This window comes from Alligator sinensis, unplaced genomic scaffold (genome assembly GCF_000455745.1).
Source record: "Alligator sinensis unplaced genomic scaffold, ASM45574v1 scaffold255_1, whole genome shotgun sequence".
Taxonomy (NCBI): domain Eukaryota; kingdom Metazoa; phylum Chordata; order Crocodylia; family Alligatoridae; genus Alligator; species Alligator sinensis.
Window position 1 is genome coordinate 490,361 of NW_005842270.1, and position 16,269 is coordinate 506,629.

General features: G+C 43.6%; 1 protein-coding gene across 1 annotated transcript in view; it reads left to right on the top strand.

Moving 5' to 3' along the window:
* Positions 1–27: 27 nt before the first annotated feature.
* FANCA (FA complementation group A) overlaps positions 28–16,269 on the top strand; it is a gene marked incomplete at its 5' end in the record, with an annotated part of 38,825 nt that continues 22,583 nt past the window's right edge. Inside the window, 17 exons of the mRNA XM_025209144.1 lie at positions 28–52; positions 587–696; positions 1,558–1,630; positions 2,369–2,511; positions 3,125–3,220; positions 6,239–6,312; positions 7,417–7,529; positions 8,914–8,996; positions 9,581–9,614; positions 11,618–11,684; positions 12,462–12,574; positions 12,740–12,816; positions 13,450–13,591; positions 14,193–14,326; positions 15,273–15,383; positions 15,814–15,909; positions 16,005–16,061. Of these exons, the coding sequence (XP_025064929.1) occupies positions 28–52; positions 587–696; positions 1,558–1,630; positions 2,369–2,511; positions 3,125–3,220; positions 6,239–6,312; positions 7,417–7,529; positions 8,914–8,996; positions 9,581–9,614; positions 11,618–11,684; positions 12,462–12,574; positions 12,740–12,816; positions 13,450–13,591; positions 14,193–14,326; positions 15,273–15,383; positions 15,814–15,909; positions 16,005–16,061 (1,548 nt within the window). The remainder of the gene's footprint in view (positions 53–586; positions 697–1,557; positions 1,631–2,368; positions 2,512–3,124; positions 3,221–6,238; positions 6,313–7,416; positions 7,530–8,913; positions 8,997–9,580; positions 9,615–11,617; positions 11,685–12,461; positions 12,575–12,739; positions 12,817–13,449; positions 13,592–14,192; positions 14,327–15,272; positions 15,384–15,813; positions 15,910–16,004; positions 16,062–16,269) is intronic.

Genomic DNA, 16,269 nt, shown 5'->3' on the forward strand with positions numbered 1-16,269 from the left:
CTGCGGGGCGCGGGCGGGCGGCGGGGTTGCGGGGCTCTGGCCGAGCTGCTGGGTAGGTGGCGTGGGGAGGGGGAGCTGGTGCGCACTGTGAATGGTAACAATGATAATAGCAATGATAATGACAAAGACCTTTGGGCACATCGCGCGGGCCCACCCGAGGCAGGATCGTCCCTGCCCCGGCCCTCGCCTGGCCTAACCCTACAGCCCTAAGGCTCGCCCTGACACAGACAGGCGGTGTGACACGCTCCCCTCTCCTGCCCGGCCGCAGGCAGAGCGGTGGTAGCTGCAAGGGTTGTAGAAATGCACCAAAGCGCTTCACAGGGGGCCACAAAACCGCTCCTGACACTTGCAGGTGTCTCACACTCGTGTGCAGGTGGGTGAGAACACGCCTGCCTGCAAGCGGGGCATTGACCTGGCCCTCCTGCCTGCTGCGCGCTGTTAATTTCCTGTTCCCAGCCCGTGTCAGTCTGCGTACACGCGTGTTCTTCCCTGAAATATGCACACGACAGGCAAAGGGCCTGAGTGATACGCGCAAAACGGCCCGAGTTTGCTGAGTTACCCTTGATTTTTAAAACTGACCTCTTAGCAGGGAGAGCCAAGAGGCGGCGATGCGTGCCCGAGCGTGGGCCCGGGCTGCAGGACGCCGCGGTTCGCCTCCTGAGCTGCCATCAGAACTTGAGCGACCTTTTCCTGGAGGTAAGGGAGGGAGACGCGAGTTTGGACTCGCTGCTCCTATCTTATTTCTGTCGAGCCGCCTGGAGCGCGGTCCCTACACAAGTTCTTCATTTGTTAATTTTTTTAAGCGTCGCTCCCAAACAAAGCAAGGTAAACGGCATTAATACACGTGGAAAAGAAAAATCCGGGGGCTAATTCACGTACGTTGGCGAGATACCACCATCTTCGTTGGGATCGCAGTTGGCTGCGTCTATCGTGCATAGAGGCCAGCCGTTGGAGTCGTCGGCTGTCTCTGAATTGCCGCTTGTCGTGTCTCTCTAGACGTGTGTGAGATACGTTATACGTGCAGACAGCCTGCAAAGTTGCTGACTTCCTGTATATCATCTTGCCTTACCCGGCTGGAGAAAACGTTTGCCCTTGAGGCCCTGCGTAGGGAGATCCGGAGCTTTCTGGGCTGTTTTCCACCAAAGGAGAACTTTGGAGGAATCGGCCGTTAAAAGAGACCCAGATTCCTTGTCAGTTTCTAACGTTTCGGTCAGTTTTCACAAGTGTGCCTAGCGGGAGGAAGGTTTTGCTGGGAGTTGGACGAGGTGGAGTCTCTTCCTGGCACTGCCACCGGCCTGCTCAAAGATGTTTAATTGATCTGTGCCTTAGTTTCCCCATCCCTTTAAAGTGGGCATCGCAGTATTTACTTCCTTTAAAAAGTGCTTTAAGATCTGTCGATAAACTGTGCTGTATAAGAGCTACTTTACATGACTATTAAGCTTTATTTAAATTATGTCAAGTACATACATAGTGCTGTGGTACAGGTGGTAGGTATCGACAAAGGCGACATATTTGTGCAACCGGTATTTCTGATCATTATTTTTTGTTTCGTTTTAGGTGGAAAATTCCAATAAATCAACGGAGCAGAGCAGTACAGAGCCTCCACGTGTGGTTTCAGAACCATTTGTAGGTAAGTCAGAAAATGTCCGTCAGAGAGAAAGGGGGGAAATGTAATTTGCCTGTCTCATTGAATTTCTGCCTACCAGGTGCCTTTAACTTCCTGCTCTGAGCTAATGTCACTCTGCTTGTTTATTCTTCTCTGAAACAGATGCACAGTTGTAGGCATGTAAAGCACTGTGATTTCTTCTCTAAGTGAGGGCAGCAGTAAGCCACTTGCTTGCCATTGTAGTAAGTCTGTGTTTACAAGTATATGAGGCGTGTGAGAACACACAGTTGCAGTCAGTCACTTCCCTCAGCGCGTCGTCAGCCTACCTTAGCAGCGTAGCAAGATGACCTTAACAATCTGCTTAGTGAGACTCACGTTACATATTAAGTAGTCTTCCAGAGGAAGGGAGAGAAGCCCCAGCACTGTGGAACTTGTAGGGAGCCTTTTGCACAGTGCCTCACTTTTGACTTAAGATTCCACACACACAAGGCGGCGTTAAAAATGTTTATTAAAGTCCCAAATGGGGAACCTTGGGAATCTTGTGCTGCAGTCCCTTAGCAAGAGCTCTTCTTCAAAGCACTTTATAATAAACAATTGCTGCAACACCCCTCCGGGGTAGGTGGTGTTACCTGTATTTCGTGGGTGAGAGAAAATGAGGCAGGGAAGCCGAAGGGCAGGGAAGAGCTAGGGTTAAAACTCAGCGTTCCTGGTCTTGTGCTCAAACTGCGCTTCTTTCAGTAATGATCCTACTTTGCTTTCCAGTGTCTGCTTTACAGGAGCAGGCCTCACGCCTGAGCGTACCGCTGGGAATCTTGTCAGCCAAAACTGCTGTTGCCAACGTTGAGCAGATCTCTCAGGCTTCGTTGGAGTCTGGGCAAACTGTGCTGTTGAATGGGGAACAAAGGGTAAGGGGAGATTGAAGGTTGGTAGCAAAAAGGTTATTGCCAAGAATTATTTTGGGGTTTGTGCTTTCTTTAAACCCAACCAGTCTGTCCTCAGTACATGCCTCTGAGGATAGGAGGAAAACGGAACCAATCAGCTGTGTGTTCACATCTTTGTTTTAACTTGTCCTTAAAAAATGCAGGATTTTCCAAACTGAAAGCTGCAAAATCAGCAGCCTGGAACTGACCTCCTGTTTCCCCACAGAAATAGTATGATGTGAGACTGCCCTCTTCAGAGCATCTCAGCCCTCCAGGAACATTCACCCTTTTGTTGCGAGTTGTTTAACCTTTAACCCCATGGCTTGCAATTTGAGCTAAATGCAATGTCCGCTAGAGATCATCGGATCGTGTTGCCTAGCCCACAGAGTAGCCATTGGATGGCACTGATTTGGTCATTATCAATCTGGGTTGGATTTGAACTCATAACATAAAAGTGAAAGGCTCAGTGTCTCTTCACTTGGCTCTTGAGCCATTCAGTCACTTGTGATTTAACAAATAAGGAACAAGAGGAAACTGCTCCAATGTTGTGTTATTTACTAAGGGCACTTTTTCTGCTTTCTTTCTGGGGCAATTCCAGAAGAAGCTGTCCTCGTTGCTTGAAACAATCAAGGATTTATCGGTGCACAGTGCTTTCTGCTGCTCACTCTTTTGTCAGGAAATGTGGAAAATGCAGGTGAGTCTAGCAGATGATGGTCAGTCCTTCAGACCATTAGGCTGTAACACAGCATTTAGTTTATTTGGGTGGAATCCAGTCCTGTGTCTTTAAACTCTCTAGATACGCATCCTGTAAAAGCCAGGGGCAACTTTAAAAGGGGCTGGAGAAATCCAATAATCTGTTTCCTCCTCTTGGTATTGTTAATGGCATATCGCAGCACAATCAGGAGCTTATTGCTCCTACTTACTGATGGATGCTCAGCATCTTGGGCTCTCCCTGGGGATTGCCATGACCTTTGTGAAGCCATAAAAGCATCATTTTGGTTTTAAATGTGTTGGTGCTTTGCTGTTATGTAAACTAATATTTTAAAAGTAAAATCCATTAGAACTCTGTGATCCAGCTGGGTCAGAGGTGTTGTGGAGCGAAGCCAACATTTCAAACAAAACAAAGCAAAACAAACAGGCAACATGTTAATTAAGCACAGCTCTGCTTTGCAATGAAACCAGAGGCATTCTGTCAGCACTTTTGCAGGTGGAGGGTGAACCCTGAGTAGGTTTCTTGGAAGTGTGTATATAAATAAATGCAATAACAAATTCCTGAGCATGCATGTTACACCCCTGAGCGTGCCCGGGAGTACTTGGGTGTGTGAAAGCGTTTGTTCTCCAGTCTGCTTTGCAGTGCCCCTGAGACATGCTGATATTTGGAAAGCTAAATGCTCCTCGTCGTACGTTATTGATTACTTAATAGCTTCTTGCATCACATTTACCACGTGATGTAGTTTCCATATTTTAAGACACAGTTTTCAGGTCCTGCCATTGAGAAGGGAACCTGTACTGGCTGACTTCAGCTTTTTGCATCAAAGGGCTGGCAGTAATTGTAAGCTTTGCTTTTTTGTGTGGATGTCAATCAGCATTTTCATGAGTACTGACAGCACTGGAGATTTTTCCACTGAGTGCATACAGCATGGACACAGCACTGCAGATGTCAGTCCCTCTCTGCAATGACCTCTTTCAATACAGATAGGGAAGTTCTGCCTTTTTCTCGTAAGACTTTATACTGCTACATATTACTGTAATATCTGAGAGTCTTCCTTGTAAAATCAATAGCAGTATTGAAATCCCTCATGCACTCCATTGAATCTGTGGTATGCCTCTCTTCTCAAGGTCATTTTCCTGAAAATGGAGGTTGGTAGGAGTTTGGGACTAAAGGGGTGTTTAATTGTGTGTGTTACGTGTGGGGAGGAAAGACCTTCTGAAGGAGGAAGGCTGTACCCCATTTCCCAGGGATGATTGCTCCTGGGTTTGCCTAACCTCTGGAAGAGTGTTCCATAGCTGGATCTCTTGACACAGCACTTTGTCCTCATCTCTCTCATGCTTAGTGATCTGCATTGTCCCAAAGAGTGCATCCATGTCTGGTTGCTCATATCAGTGAAATATGCTGACAGCTCTGCACAGCAGTCACAGCTTAGGTCTGCCAAATGAGCTAAGCAGTTACCATTGAGTGACCAGTTCACCATGTACAATCTGTCTGCTGGCTGTGATTCTGCCACAGGGCTTGTGGAAGATTAGGCTTGCTTTGGATTTACTACAGTGGCATAATCTGTGAAGTGCAGTTATTATAACTGGAAGACTGTATATTGCACTACTGGCAAAATTTCTGCTTGGATGCTGCATCTTCAGGAGTTCATCTGTGAGTTTTGATGTGGGGATATTGTCCCTTTGGGGACATTGTGTTGATGGTAGTAAACAGGCAGCTGTATTAACTCGTCAGTGCCTTGGGCTTGTATTTGAGTGACTTGTTCTAAGGTGAGTTGAAAAGCTAAGGAGTTCAGGAGTTTTTAAAAATGGGCTTCGTTTATAGCCATGGTAGGAAGGAAGAGGAGGTTTTGAGCTGAGCCTGAGTGAGCTGGTCATGTCAGAGATGAAAGTCCAAGGCTAAAAGATAGAGTCTAGTTTATGGTCCTGTGGATGAGTAGGTCCAGCCACTGCCCGAGAGAAGCCTTTGTTCACCTGCACTGTTGCATTGCATATGTAATTGTCTATGTAGAGACTGAGCTCGCAAAGAATATGCAGGATTCTGGTACCATGTTGGGAAGGAAGCTGCTCTCTTCATTCCTCCAGGGTATTGCCAGTGTTTCCCTCTGGATGTCTGCACACCATGCACCTCTTGTTCCTCACTTTGCAGTTTATATGGATGCACTCAGATTTTTTTTTTCTGGGATAAAATTTCTTTTGCCCATGATGCTGGAAGAAAAAGGAGCTGGTATTTTGCTGCCTCTCCTTTTCTGTTGCATCCTAGACTCTCTCCTGGCTTGTGATACAGAGGACCTTTGGGGACTGCTTGCGCTAGGAGAGGGCTGAGGGAAGCCCTAAACTGTCTCAGTGACAGAGTCAGTGCCACATTCAAAGCTAGCCCCTGAACAGTGCTGATTTTGTTGATGACTGACCTTGCATTCAATATTAGGAGCTTCAAGCTGCTGTTTTCTCCTCTGTCCCCTGTGGTACTAAGCCTCTTTACTGAGACAGCCATGAACAGTGCCAACTGTTGGGTCTGTTTCTATGATCTGTTGGTTAGGAACTGAATTTGAAAGCACGAGACTTTTATACAAGGTAGCAGAACAGCTAGGAGGCTCTTACAGGTTTCTGCTCTTACTATCTTGTGCTGCATTTGGTGACTAAGACTGTGGAATCAATGCTGGGAGGTGTCCCTTCCCCTTGTAGAAGATCTCTAATCAGGGTTATCACAGGCAGAAAAAGATTTCTTCTCTGAAGTGATTGTTGGTTATCATAAAGGGGTTTTTTACCTTTTTTTAATTTTATCAAGCTCTTAATCCAAAATTGGGTAAGAAGGAATGTCTGTTGTAACTAATTTTTAAACTAGGATTTCATAATACCATTGCAATTATAATCTCTGGTTGATTTGTCCATGTCCTGAATTTAACACAGGGGGCTGAAGTTTCTCTTAGCATTGCCACTAGAAAGTTGGATATGGCAAATGTTGCCTACTGGGATCTGACTCTGACATTCTTTTTCTTAGAGCCCTCCAGTGTTGGAAGTTGTGTGGCACTTGCACAGAGGGAACACTGTAAACTTGGGCGAGCTGCTGGAGAGGTAATTGGAGGCATACCCAGTTACAGATGTGTTTAATCTCTCAAAACGTAATGTAGGATTAGCCTTTAGTACCTTGGATTAAGATTTATGGTGGAAATTCATATGTGGCCATTAAAAATGAAGGTTGGCCTGGAGTGGGCATCTGCTGAAATTGAGCTGGACGCTTCTGAATAAGGCCAGGAATCACAGCAAGCTTGGGCAGAGCATTGCCCCAGAGAATAATTAGCTCATGCTATAAATTGATCTGGAACAGAAAACTTAATGGATTGAAATTAGAAGTTAAAATGTACTAGAATGGTTGTCTTTTCCAATTGATTTTTTTCACCATAGGAGTGTTAGTGTTAAGAGTCATATTGCAAAGCCTTCATTATCTTGAGAACTGACATGTTCTCTTTCTGTAGCAGTCATGCCCAGCACTTTGCACACCAATTTACAAACGTTGTCATAGTGTTATCACATGTAATATTGTATTGTATAATGTAATATACAAAATCAACGGATAGACCATATAATAATTACATAATATGTACAAGCAAACCCTAAAGATAGATTGGGATGATTTTCTTATGGTGTATGCAGTAGTTAAAGATATTGCCGAATTCCCTGCTGTGCTTTGCTTTTTGGTTGATGATACTGCAGGAAAAGAAACTGTTCAGTGCTTGCTTTGATTGTGTGAGCCTCAAAAAAGTCAAAAAGCTGACATGAAAAACAGCCTTCCAAGTGACACATAGGGTAGAGTAAGATCAAGACTTCTAAAGGTATTCAGGTGTTCAACTCCTGAATTAGGTACCTAAATCTAAAGATCTGTCTATCGGAGCTTTATCCTAACAGAGGTCTCTATGGAAATACTTTTATGGCAGAAATAAGGACCACATTTCAAGGTCAGTTCTCTTCCTGGGGACATGTTTGCTCTGGAATATTTTTGTAAAGAAAATCAAGCCTTCACTTGGCACAACTTTAAAAAATAACTACCCGACACAGAGCCAGCTGCGGAGGCATCTTTGCCCTTTCCTGCTTCCGAATGAATGTCAATTGAAGAGGAAACAAATACCACGAGAATAGGGAAGGAAAGAAGCTGAATGTGCTTTTGTTGTGTCTTCTCAGCAATTCAGACACCCCTGCGGTGGTGGAGTGGCTATGCAGCAGCCTTTGTCTCTTGTGCGAGCAGGCAGAAGATTCTTCCCAGGAAATGGAGCTTTGCAGACACATGCTCTCAGGCAAGCCATTGAATAAGGTGTTTAACACTGTGAGGGCTAAAGCACTCGAGGTTCAGTATCTACTTTAAGCCTAGAGTGTAAAAATCCAAGCTTCCATTTGATCAGAACAGATGATAATAAATATGAGAGTTGCATTTTTACACTGTGAGGGGAATCATTCTTGGCTGTTGGGGTTTTTTTTTATTATTCCTTCTGTCATTTTATTTGCTTTAATAGTTCAGAGCATTTCCTTCCCAGTCCTGGCAAAATCCATCACAGTTGTGGTATGAGTGTGCTTGTGGAGGCTTCAGTTTCTCCTGTTGCTCTTTGTCCTGCCCTGCTCACCACTATTTGGTTTGCTTTTAGACCCAGTAACCTTAAAATTAAAGGGTTTCTATTCTGTTGCAGCACACCATGGTACCACACGTTTCAGTTCTTTGACCAAGGAGGGGTGGCAGTAGTGAGGCAAGGCATGTAGCCAGTGTTGGTTTCCCACATCCTGTGCATGTGCTTTCCACCTTTTAACCATAACCATCTAAAATTAACCTGGCTTTGATTTTATGCCTTCTCTTCCGCTTGCTGCTTTTTGTTTAATTTTGTTGCCTACGTCTTCTGGTTCAGAAAAAAAAGTTGATAGCTTGGTCACTTGATGGAGAAGCAGGACTTGACCTTTAATTGTAATGCTTTCAGTCATGTATGGCCAAGCAAACTCAGTTCTCTTGTATGTATTTCTGCATTTTCATTGTTCCGATACTCAGACTTAGTCTTCAGCTTGAGGACTTCGGGTCTCTTTCTCCTTACTGTGCCACGTGTTAGTCCTTTCTCTCAGATCTCCTCAGACACATTGAGATCTCTCTTCTGTACAAACTCACCTAGAGTGCACAGTTCTGAGGAACCAATTGATTTCAGGCATTTGAAACTGTCGCTTGAGAAACAAATAAGAATAAATCATTTTGTCAGTCATTTTATGCAGAGCACTTAAAAATAGCCTGTTTGCTGATTGTTCTCTTATGTTTGTTGTGTGATACTGGGATAGTCTGATACTGCGAGTCTGATCTATCTAAGCATGCCAAATGTGTGACTGTGGGACACATTAACATCCGTGTAAGTTGTACCAGCTCTTGAACAGATGGATGTCTGGGACCTTCTGCACACAAATGGGGAGATAAGCTGGTGTTGGGCAGTCTGCTCACCTGGCTGTGGAACAAGTGAAGTCCTGTTGGGAGCAGTGTTCCCTCTAAGCTGTGTGGCGTGTGCAGGCATGCTCATGCTGCACTGCCAGGTGTGCCTGTGCAGCCACACATGCCACACAGCTTAGAGGGAATGCTGGTTGGGAGTCTGGTGGGTGATCTCCTATTGTGGGCAGAAGAGAATGCTAAAACAGTTGCTCACTCTTGATTTGCAGACTTTGTGATCACGTTTCTTCAGAATGGATTCCAGCAAACTGCTGATCAGGGAAAGAAGCTGGAATTAAAGAAAAGCCCCCAGGTAAGGGCAACATGAAACAGTTTATGTATATGTTCTTTAAAAACAGATGCATGCGCATTGATCTATGTAATGTTATGTAGAATGCAGAATTACTCAGTTCCTGCTGGAAGAGCTTGCAGTCCAATATAGACAGGGCAGTAATTCAGCAAGAGAGCATAGGGTGAGGTAAATGCTGAGTGATCCAATGCCTAGAGCTTCTTGGAGAGTTTATCGTGAATCTTCGAAGCTACTTGACGAGGCTGGGGGTGGTAGGGAGGGTTCTAAAATCAGTTACTTTTGAAAGGTGATTTTGGAGATGATGAATTAACACATCCACCCTTCTTGGGGGTCCCCATTTGGTTCGGGTTTTTTTTTACCTATATGTTCTCCTAGATTGTTCTGCTGCATTTCTGGTTTGTAATGCCAAGAATAATCAGGCTGTTCGATTAATCACATTATACTTATGTGACAAGTCGGTTTATGTTAAGATAAGCTTTGAATCAGGAATTTCAGGACAGTTTAGTTTTTGAACCCCTTGATTTACTCTGAACACACTTGCTGCTGTATTCAATGCTAAGTGACCATCGTTTGTTCATTTCAAACAGATCTGCTTTGCTGTTCTGCAAAGGATGTTGACCTGTGAGTACTGATTACTACTTGGGGTTTTGCGCAGTGTATCGAAACTGTACTTTACTAGGTGGACTTTCTTTTCTGGGAGATTTCAGAGGGCATAGAGGAGCTATTTACTGAGAACATGTTTCCTCTACTGCAGTGTAATAGAAAGTTACTGGTCTTTCAAGCTGCCTCTGTCTTTTCTCCCATTCATCTCTGGCCTGGCAAATCAACCCTGCCTCCTATCCAGTTTTTCTTTACTAAAGTTATGTGTGCACTGCAGACTGTAGTGTAGCGCACAGATAACCAAGCTGGCTTAAATGAGCTGGCTCAGGTCCTGGAAGCAGTGTACCTGTGGCAGCATGGAGTTTGCTGCAGGCTAACTCATTGGTTCCTTGGTACGTGTGAGCTCTGAACTTGCGTGTTTGGCACAAGGAACTCTGTGCTTTGTCAACGATGCCATTTTGAATTCAAGAGTATCTTTTCTGTAAAAGCTTCAAATAGCTTTATTAAACAATGATGAGTTAAGAGTAGTGAACAAAGACATTCACATAATCTAAACTGGGTATCTAATTTAATAGCTGGAGTCTTCCTAAACTGTCTTACAAGCAGTGTATCTTGTTCTTCACTAAGCCGTGATGATGATGATGATTTGGGTGCAAAATAGTAGCATCTGGATTTACATTGCAAATCATGGGGGGAGGAGGGAGGAAACCAAGCACAAGTCAACTTTCCTGTTCTGTGGGGAATGATCTTCATCTGTTGCTGTCCTATCCACACAGCCATGTATCTGCAGAATGAGCACCCTTGCTTTACCATGGATAGGCAAGAGTCCAGGATGTTCCTTGAATTAGTTCTGTCACTGGTCTCTTGACCAGTTCTTCTGGTTTCTTAATAGCAATGCTCTTCAGGCCAGGACCATATGCAGACCCTTCAGGGTTTTCCCCAAAAGAGGAATGATTAAGACATTCTATAGATATTATTCTCATTTAGTTTGTGTAGTGAACATTTCTGGGTCATCGCTGTTGGGTCTCTTCACTTCAGTGACTAACTGCTGTCATGATTTAAATATTTTGCAGAGATCTGGGCTGGGAGAGGTGTAGGTATCAACAAACAAGCTGAAAGCAGTAGGAGCACTAGGCTACATGATGATATGGTGATATTGAACTCCTGTGGCTGAAGATAAGCAGTTTCCCTCTTTTACTTAGCTTTATTCCTCTTCCTGGAGAGAGAGAATAAATCAAGTAAAGAGCAGGGCCTGGCAGATAAGGCATAGGCATGAGACATCTCTCTCTTTTTGTCTCCTCAAAAATCCCAACCCACATCAAAAGGCTCTTCTTTTAAAGCTTGGTGGTTTCACTCCAGTAATTCGGACGTATTTGAATGTGATACAGTAAAAAACTGGAAAGTTGCTGTGTCTACCACATTCACTAGGACCAGCCTTAATAACAGGCTGTGAGTATGGCAGTTTAATGTGCCAAGACAGTGCCATGAATGAACTGCTAGCACTTTACCCTCAGCAGAATTAGCAATAGAGGCTAGTCTTTGTCTGAGTGGTGTTGGATGTAATACCATGAACTCTCAAAGTGGGGCTGCCTCGTTTCATATGGTGAGGTGACCTAGTCATCCCTCTGTCACAGTGTGTTTGGGTAAGATCTGCTAGCAGAAGCGTTGTCGTCTCTTAGTGGACGTCACAGAGGCATGAGGGTCTGTGCCTACAGATTGTATTTGCAGGATCTGGGGCCAGGGTTTGGAACCCGAGTTGTCATATATGTGTATCTTTAAATGGTTCGATTGCCAGCACATGGTGGGGATCCTTTTAAAGTGGTTCAAGGTTAATGCTAATAAAGACATCTTCCTAAGAGCCGAGCACTGATGAATGGTTCTTGCTGCCCATTTCCCTAATGGGGTCACCTCCTTAAAGGTTGCACAGTGCTCAGTCTAATTTGTTTCTCTAAGCTTAATGGCGCAATTCTTTCCAAATCTTTCTCTGACTTGTTTGGTGTTTATTTTATATTTTGGGGTATTAGGGGTGCTGGATGCCATTGCTAAAGAAAAGCAGGAAGACACCACTAAGCTGCAAGGTGTAAAATGCTGGTAAGAAATCTCTCCTATAAATACCCTAAGCATGTCTGTTCCACTGTTCCATGTGTGTCTTCTGTAATAAGTTTATGAAGTGAGCATATATAGTTTTTAGACATTTTCAAGTAATTCACAGGTAAGTTGACTTATTCTTGATATTTTCCACCCTTACAAACACGTACACATAAACTTACTGGCTGGTATTTGCAAAAAAGAAACATAATAAAACACATTCTGGCAATCTCAGACCACCCCTGGAGTCCCCACACGGCACTCTGTGAGTTTCCCTGGCAGCCGTTCTCACCTGAGTTCTCCTCGTGTGCCTTGCAGTTGCCATCAGTTCCAGCCTCCTCTTGAACTTCCAGCTCCTTTGTTAGAGATCACAATTGTCATGCCCTGTCTCTCTCTCGATCAGTTCTCCTGTGCTTCATTTAGCTGGCTCTTATGTAAAAACTGACTAAACCCCTATATTAATCTGTCAATTTGGGAAGGAGGCAGAGGGACAGAATCGTTCTTGATGTATGTGTTCAAAACAGTATCAGGGTTTACTTCAGCTTTGACAACTTGACTGATAAGAACAGCAGTAGTAGGAGAGAGATATTTGGAGATAGATAGTGTTATGACCCCAGCACTCGTTCCTGCCCAGGGCAGGGGGTCGGACCTGATGATCTGTTTAGGTCCCTTCTGACCCTAAGCACTATGAAACTGTGAGAATACAAAGGTGTCATCTGTAAGCCACACATGGTCAGTGGATCCCTGTGTGGTCCCTGAATGTTTCTTGTTTGTTCATAGGCTGAACATATTCAATGCGACAATGTACAGAAGTACCGTGTGTCCAGATGCTTTGCACCAATTTTTCATTCACACCTTGACTGAAGTTCTTACTTATAATCCTCTGTTGAAAGGTAGGAATCAAGAAAGGAAAGGTACAGAAATCCTCAGGTAGAATGAGGAAGGTTTCTGAATTGTTGGCTAAAATATAGCTGCATGCCAGATTTGGAGAGGGTTTCATATACTTTTTATCTGTTGTGATTTATAAAGTAACTTTTTTTTTTTTTATCTGGATGCAGTGTCTGATGCCATTCATATGCAGAGAGAGTGGAGTTTTGCAAGGACCACCCCGCTGCTCACTACCCTGTATCGCAAAGTACGTCTGTCTCCTAGGTTTTGCACAGAGAACATAGCTTATAAGTTTTTCAGGTTACATTTCTGAAACTGCTCAGAACTTGATGTGTATGAAAACTACTTTTTAAGTTCTAGTTGGCAGTTCTTTTTTTTTTCCTTGTCACAATTCCAATGGCAAACATTAAACTGAGAAGGAAAGCAGTGGATTTCAGTCCCACAGCCTGAATCAGCTTCCAGTAGTTGTAGGCAGTGGTGTGGTGGGAAGACCATGTAGCCACAAAATTCTGCTCATCCTGATGAAGACGTTTGCACAACAAAGTGAGAGTAAGGGAGGGACAAATACAGTGCAAGCGTGCTGCAATCCAAAATGTAATAACAACAAGCCATGTATAAAGAATAAAAAGTAGGTAAAGCACTTGGATCGTTGCGTTTGTGAAACAGCTTGATCTTACTCCCATTGGAGTCAACGGGCAGCATTGCTGTTTGAGCTGGGAAGCTTGTTTGGGGAATGCACAAATGTAGCTTTGTCCCAAAATCGCAGAAGGCAGCTGCATCCTGAGTGAAGTCAGGAGTGTCCTGTTGGAACAAAATGCAGAGGAGATTTCACTGTACCAGGATGGCAGAACTAAAATGAAACACCATTACTATCTTCCAGCTGTTCGTGGCCTTCAGTGCAGAGGAGCTGCTGTCTCATTTGCAACAGGTCCTGGAGACTCACGAGGTGAATTGGCAGCATGTGCTTTCCTGTGTATCCACGCTGGTGATTTGCCAGGTGAAAGCAGAGCAGCTGGTTAAAGGTACTGGGTGCTGAGGAACGTGGTAGGGTACCTGTGTCCTGCTTGTCCGGGTGCCAAACATTCAGGACTGCCCTGACCAGCACAGTATTAGATTTGTAGTCGGATTCTAGATGGCTTCAGCCATTGTATAATTAATTACTTGCTGCACTGTAAGAAAAAGAACACCAGGGCTGTGCTTCTCCATTCGGATTGTCCAAGTTTCATCCTGATGTGCATGTCAAGCCTTTCAACTGCCGTTTCTCAATTTTCTTTCTGGTAGCAGCAGTTATGCAATAATCGCCTTAGCTGCTAATCTGAGTAGCCTTTACTGGTACAGTTTGGGTTCTTTCTTAATGTGTGCGCACCACGAGTGTGCCTCTTTCTTCTGTGATTCTTAGTGTTCACTGGTCTGGACTCTGCAGTTATTGGGGGCCAGTGCAGTCTAAATGGTTTGTTGCAAAGCAAGGTGCCATTATACAACAGCTAAAACAATGTTGTGGCCGAGTCCCAAAGCAGATAATGGGCTGCATTTATTGTAAGAGAATTCCAGTGCCAAGAGTCCATTTCAAATTTCAGCCACAGGTATTTTGTGTCTTTAGGTTATTGTTTGTGTCAATTCTAGACCTACTGAGCCATCTGCTGACAAAAGCCTTTGAGAATTATGATATGGAAAATATAATCACTGCGTTCCTGATCGTTCGTCAGGCTGCGCTGGAAGGTCCTGCCGTTTTCATGCCTTATGCTGAATGGTTTAAGGTAAGAATAAAAAAAAAAGACCAGTTGAGAATTCTGTGTGTTTTTGTCATTGGGGGATGTGTCGGGAGAGAATTAGAAGGAATTAATTCGTTTAAACATGCATAGGAAGGACCTTGATCTGGAGTAGAGGTGGGCAATAATAGTCTTGACTGTAGCGATATATTATTAGTATTGACTATTGCCTTTAGCTTTACAAAGGAATAAACCAAATATTTCTTCTCTTCAGTAATCGTGTCTTTTTTTAGCTTTCCTTCCCTCCTCCCCTGACTTCTGCTTGGCTTCTCTGGTTATTGGTCAGAAATTTCGGTGCACAAGGCTAGTTAATAAGTACAATAAGACTAGATATTTTCCAGCGTCTTGATAACTGAAAACGTTGTCATGCAAGGTTGTAGGCTGGAGAAATTGCAGAGATGTATATGCAGCTGCGGTAATCACACGTGTTGAGGATCTGCTTTGACAGCTGTGGTAAAAGTATATTAAATCTAGAGATGCAAATCTTTATGTATTTGTATATGCACAAGTGGGCTTGTCAGTCCTGAAATAGCCAGAATTTATTGAAAAATAAAATGTTATATTGTGTGACCCCGGTAGACAGGTGTATTGTTCCTGTAATATTTAGGTTTATCAGAGCAAAGGTGTATTTACCACTGTGTAAAAACCTGTGAGTCTGCTGTTGACTCCCAAGTCACAAATCTCAGTTTACCACCTCAGTTTAACTGCCTGTAAGTGCTCCCTCAAGGGCTTTAAACTGAACTTTGATATTTATTGTGACAGGCTTTCTGGGAATTGAATAAAAGATTTTTTTAAATAAATAATGTTCTCAGGAAATCCTTCCACGGATGTGTGTTGCCTAGACAGAAAACAGATTTATATGGCAGCTGGGATCGCCACGCTGATTGTAGTCTCTCGACACTGAAAGGCAATATTGTCATTTTTCCTCTTTTAGGCTTCCTTTGGGAATTCAAGTGGTTACCATGGTAACAGCAAGAAGGCTTTGGTCTTCCTGTTTGAATTCCTGTCGGAGTTGGTGCCCTTTGAAGCGCCGCAGTACCTGAAGGTGAGAAGCTGCTAATGAAGATCATTTTCTGGGGGCTATGTTAGAAAGCTGCTCCAAGCTGCTTCAGCTTATTAAGTCAGGCTTTCAGCATATAATTATAAAATTATATTTTATAATTGTCTTGCTTAGGATAAATCCCTCAAAGGCAGGGCCAGCATCCTTCCCAAAAATAAACTAACAAAGGATTCCCTTGCTTGGTGTGATGAAAAAATCAACTCTCAGGGGAGTAAATTAAAGCTCATCACGATTTTGTGTATGGAAAGGTTTCCTTTGTAATATGACTAGCTTTTCTTTGAGTCCTCAAGCAGGCAGTTGTGCCTGCTTATTTCTGGGGATTTGATCAGACAATCTATAGGATGAACAAGAAGTTGGCATTCATAGCTTGTAAAACTAAAGAATCAGTACCCTGTCTTTGAACTTCACTCCTTAGGTCCACATAATGCATCCACCTTTTGTGCCAGCAAAATACCGTTCCTTTCTCTCGGAATATATCGCTCTGGCCAAAACCAGGCTGGCTGATCTCAAGGTTAGTAAAAGGTGTTCTTCTTCATCTGAAGAATCAGGTTTTTCTGTGAGTGCAGCCCACTTCACGTTGTGGTTTTTTTATGTAACCCTACACAGGTCTCCATAGAGGACATGGGGCTTTATGAAGATTTATCAACCAAAGAAATTGTGCAGGTACTGGATGATTATTCAGAATGTTTTCTAATTATACTCTTTGTTACTGGGATGATTTCCACCTCATTATTGGTCACATGGAAAGGGCCACACTACATCACCTCAGTAAATAAGTCTTTTCAATTATGAATGGCATTGGCCTTCTGTAGCAATCGAGATGACTTGCTGATTTAAAGGGGTATTCTCTTTGGTAGGAGTTGTGTCCTCA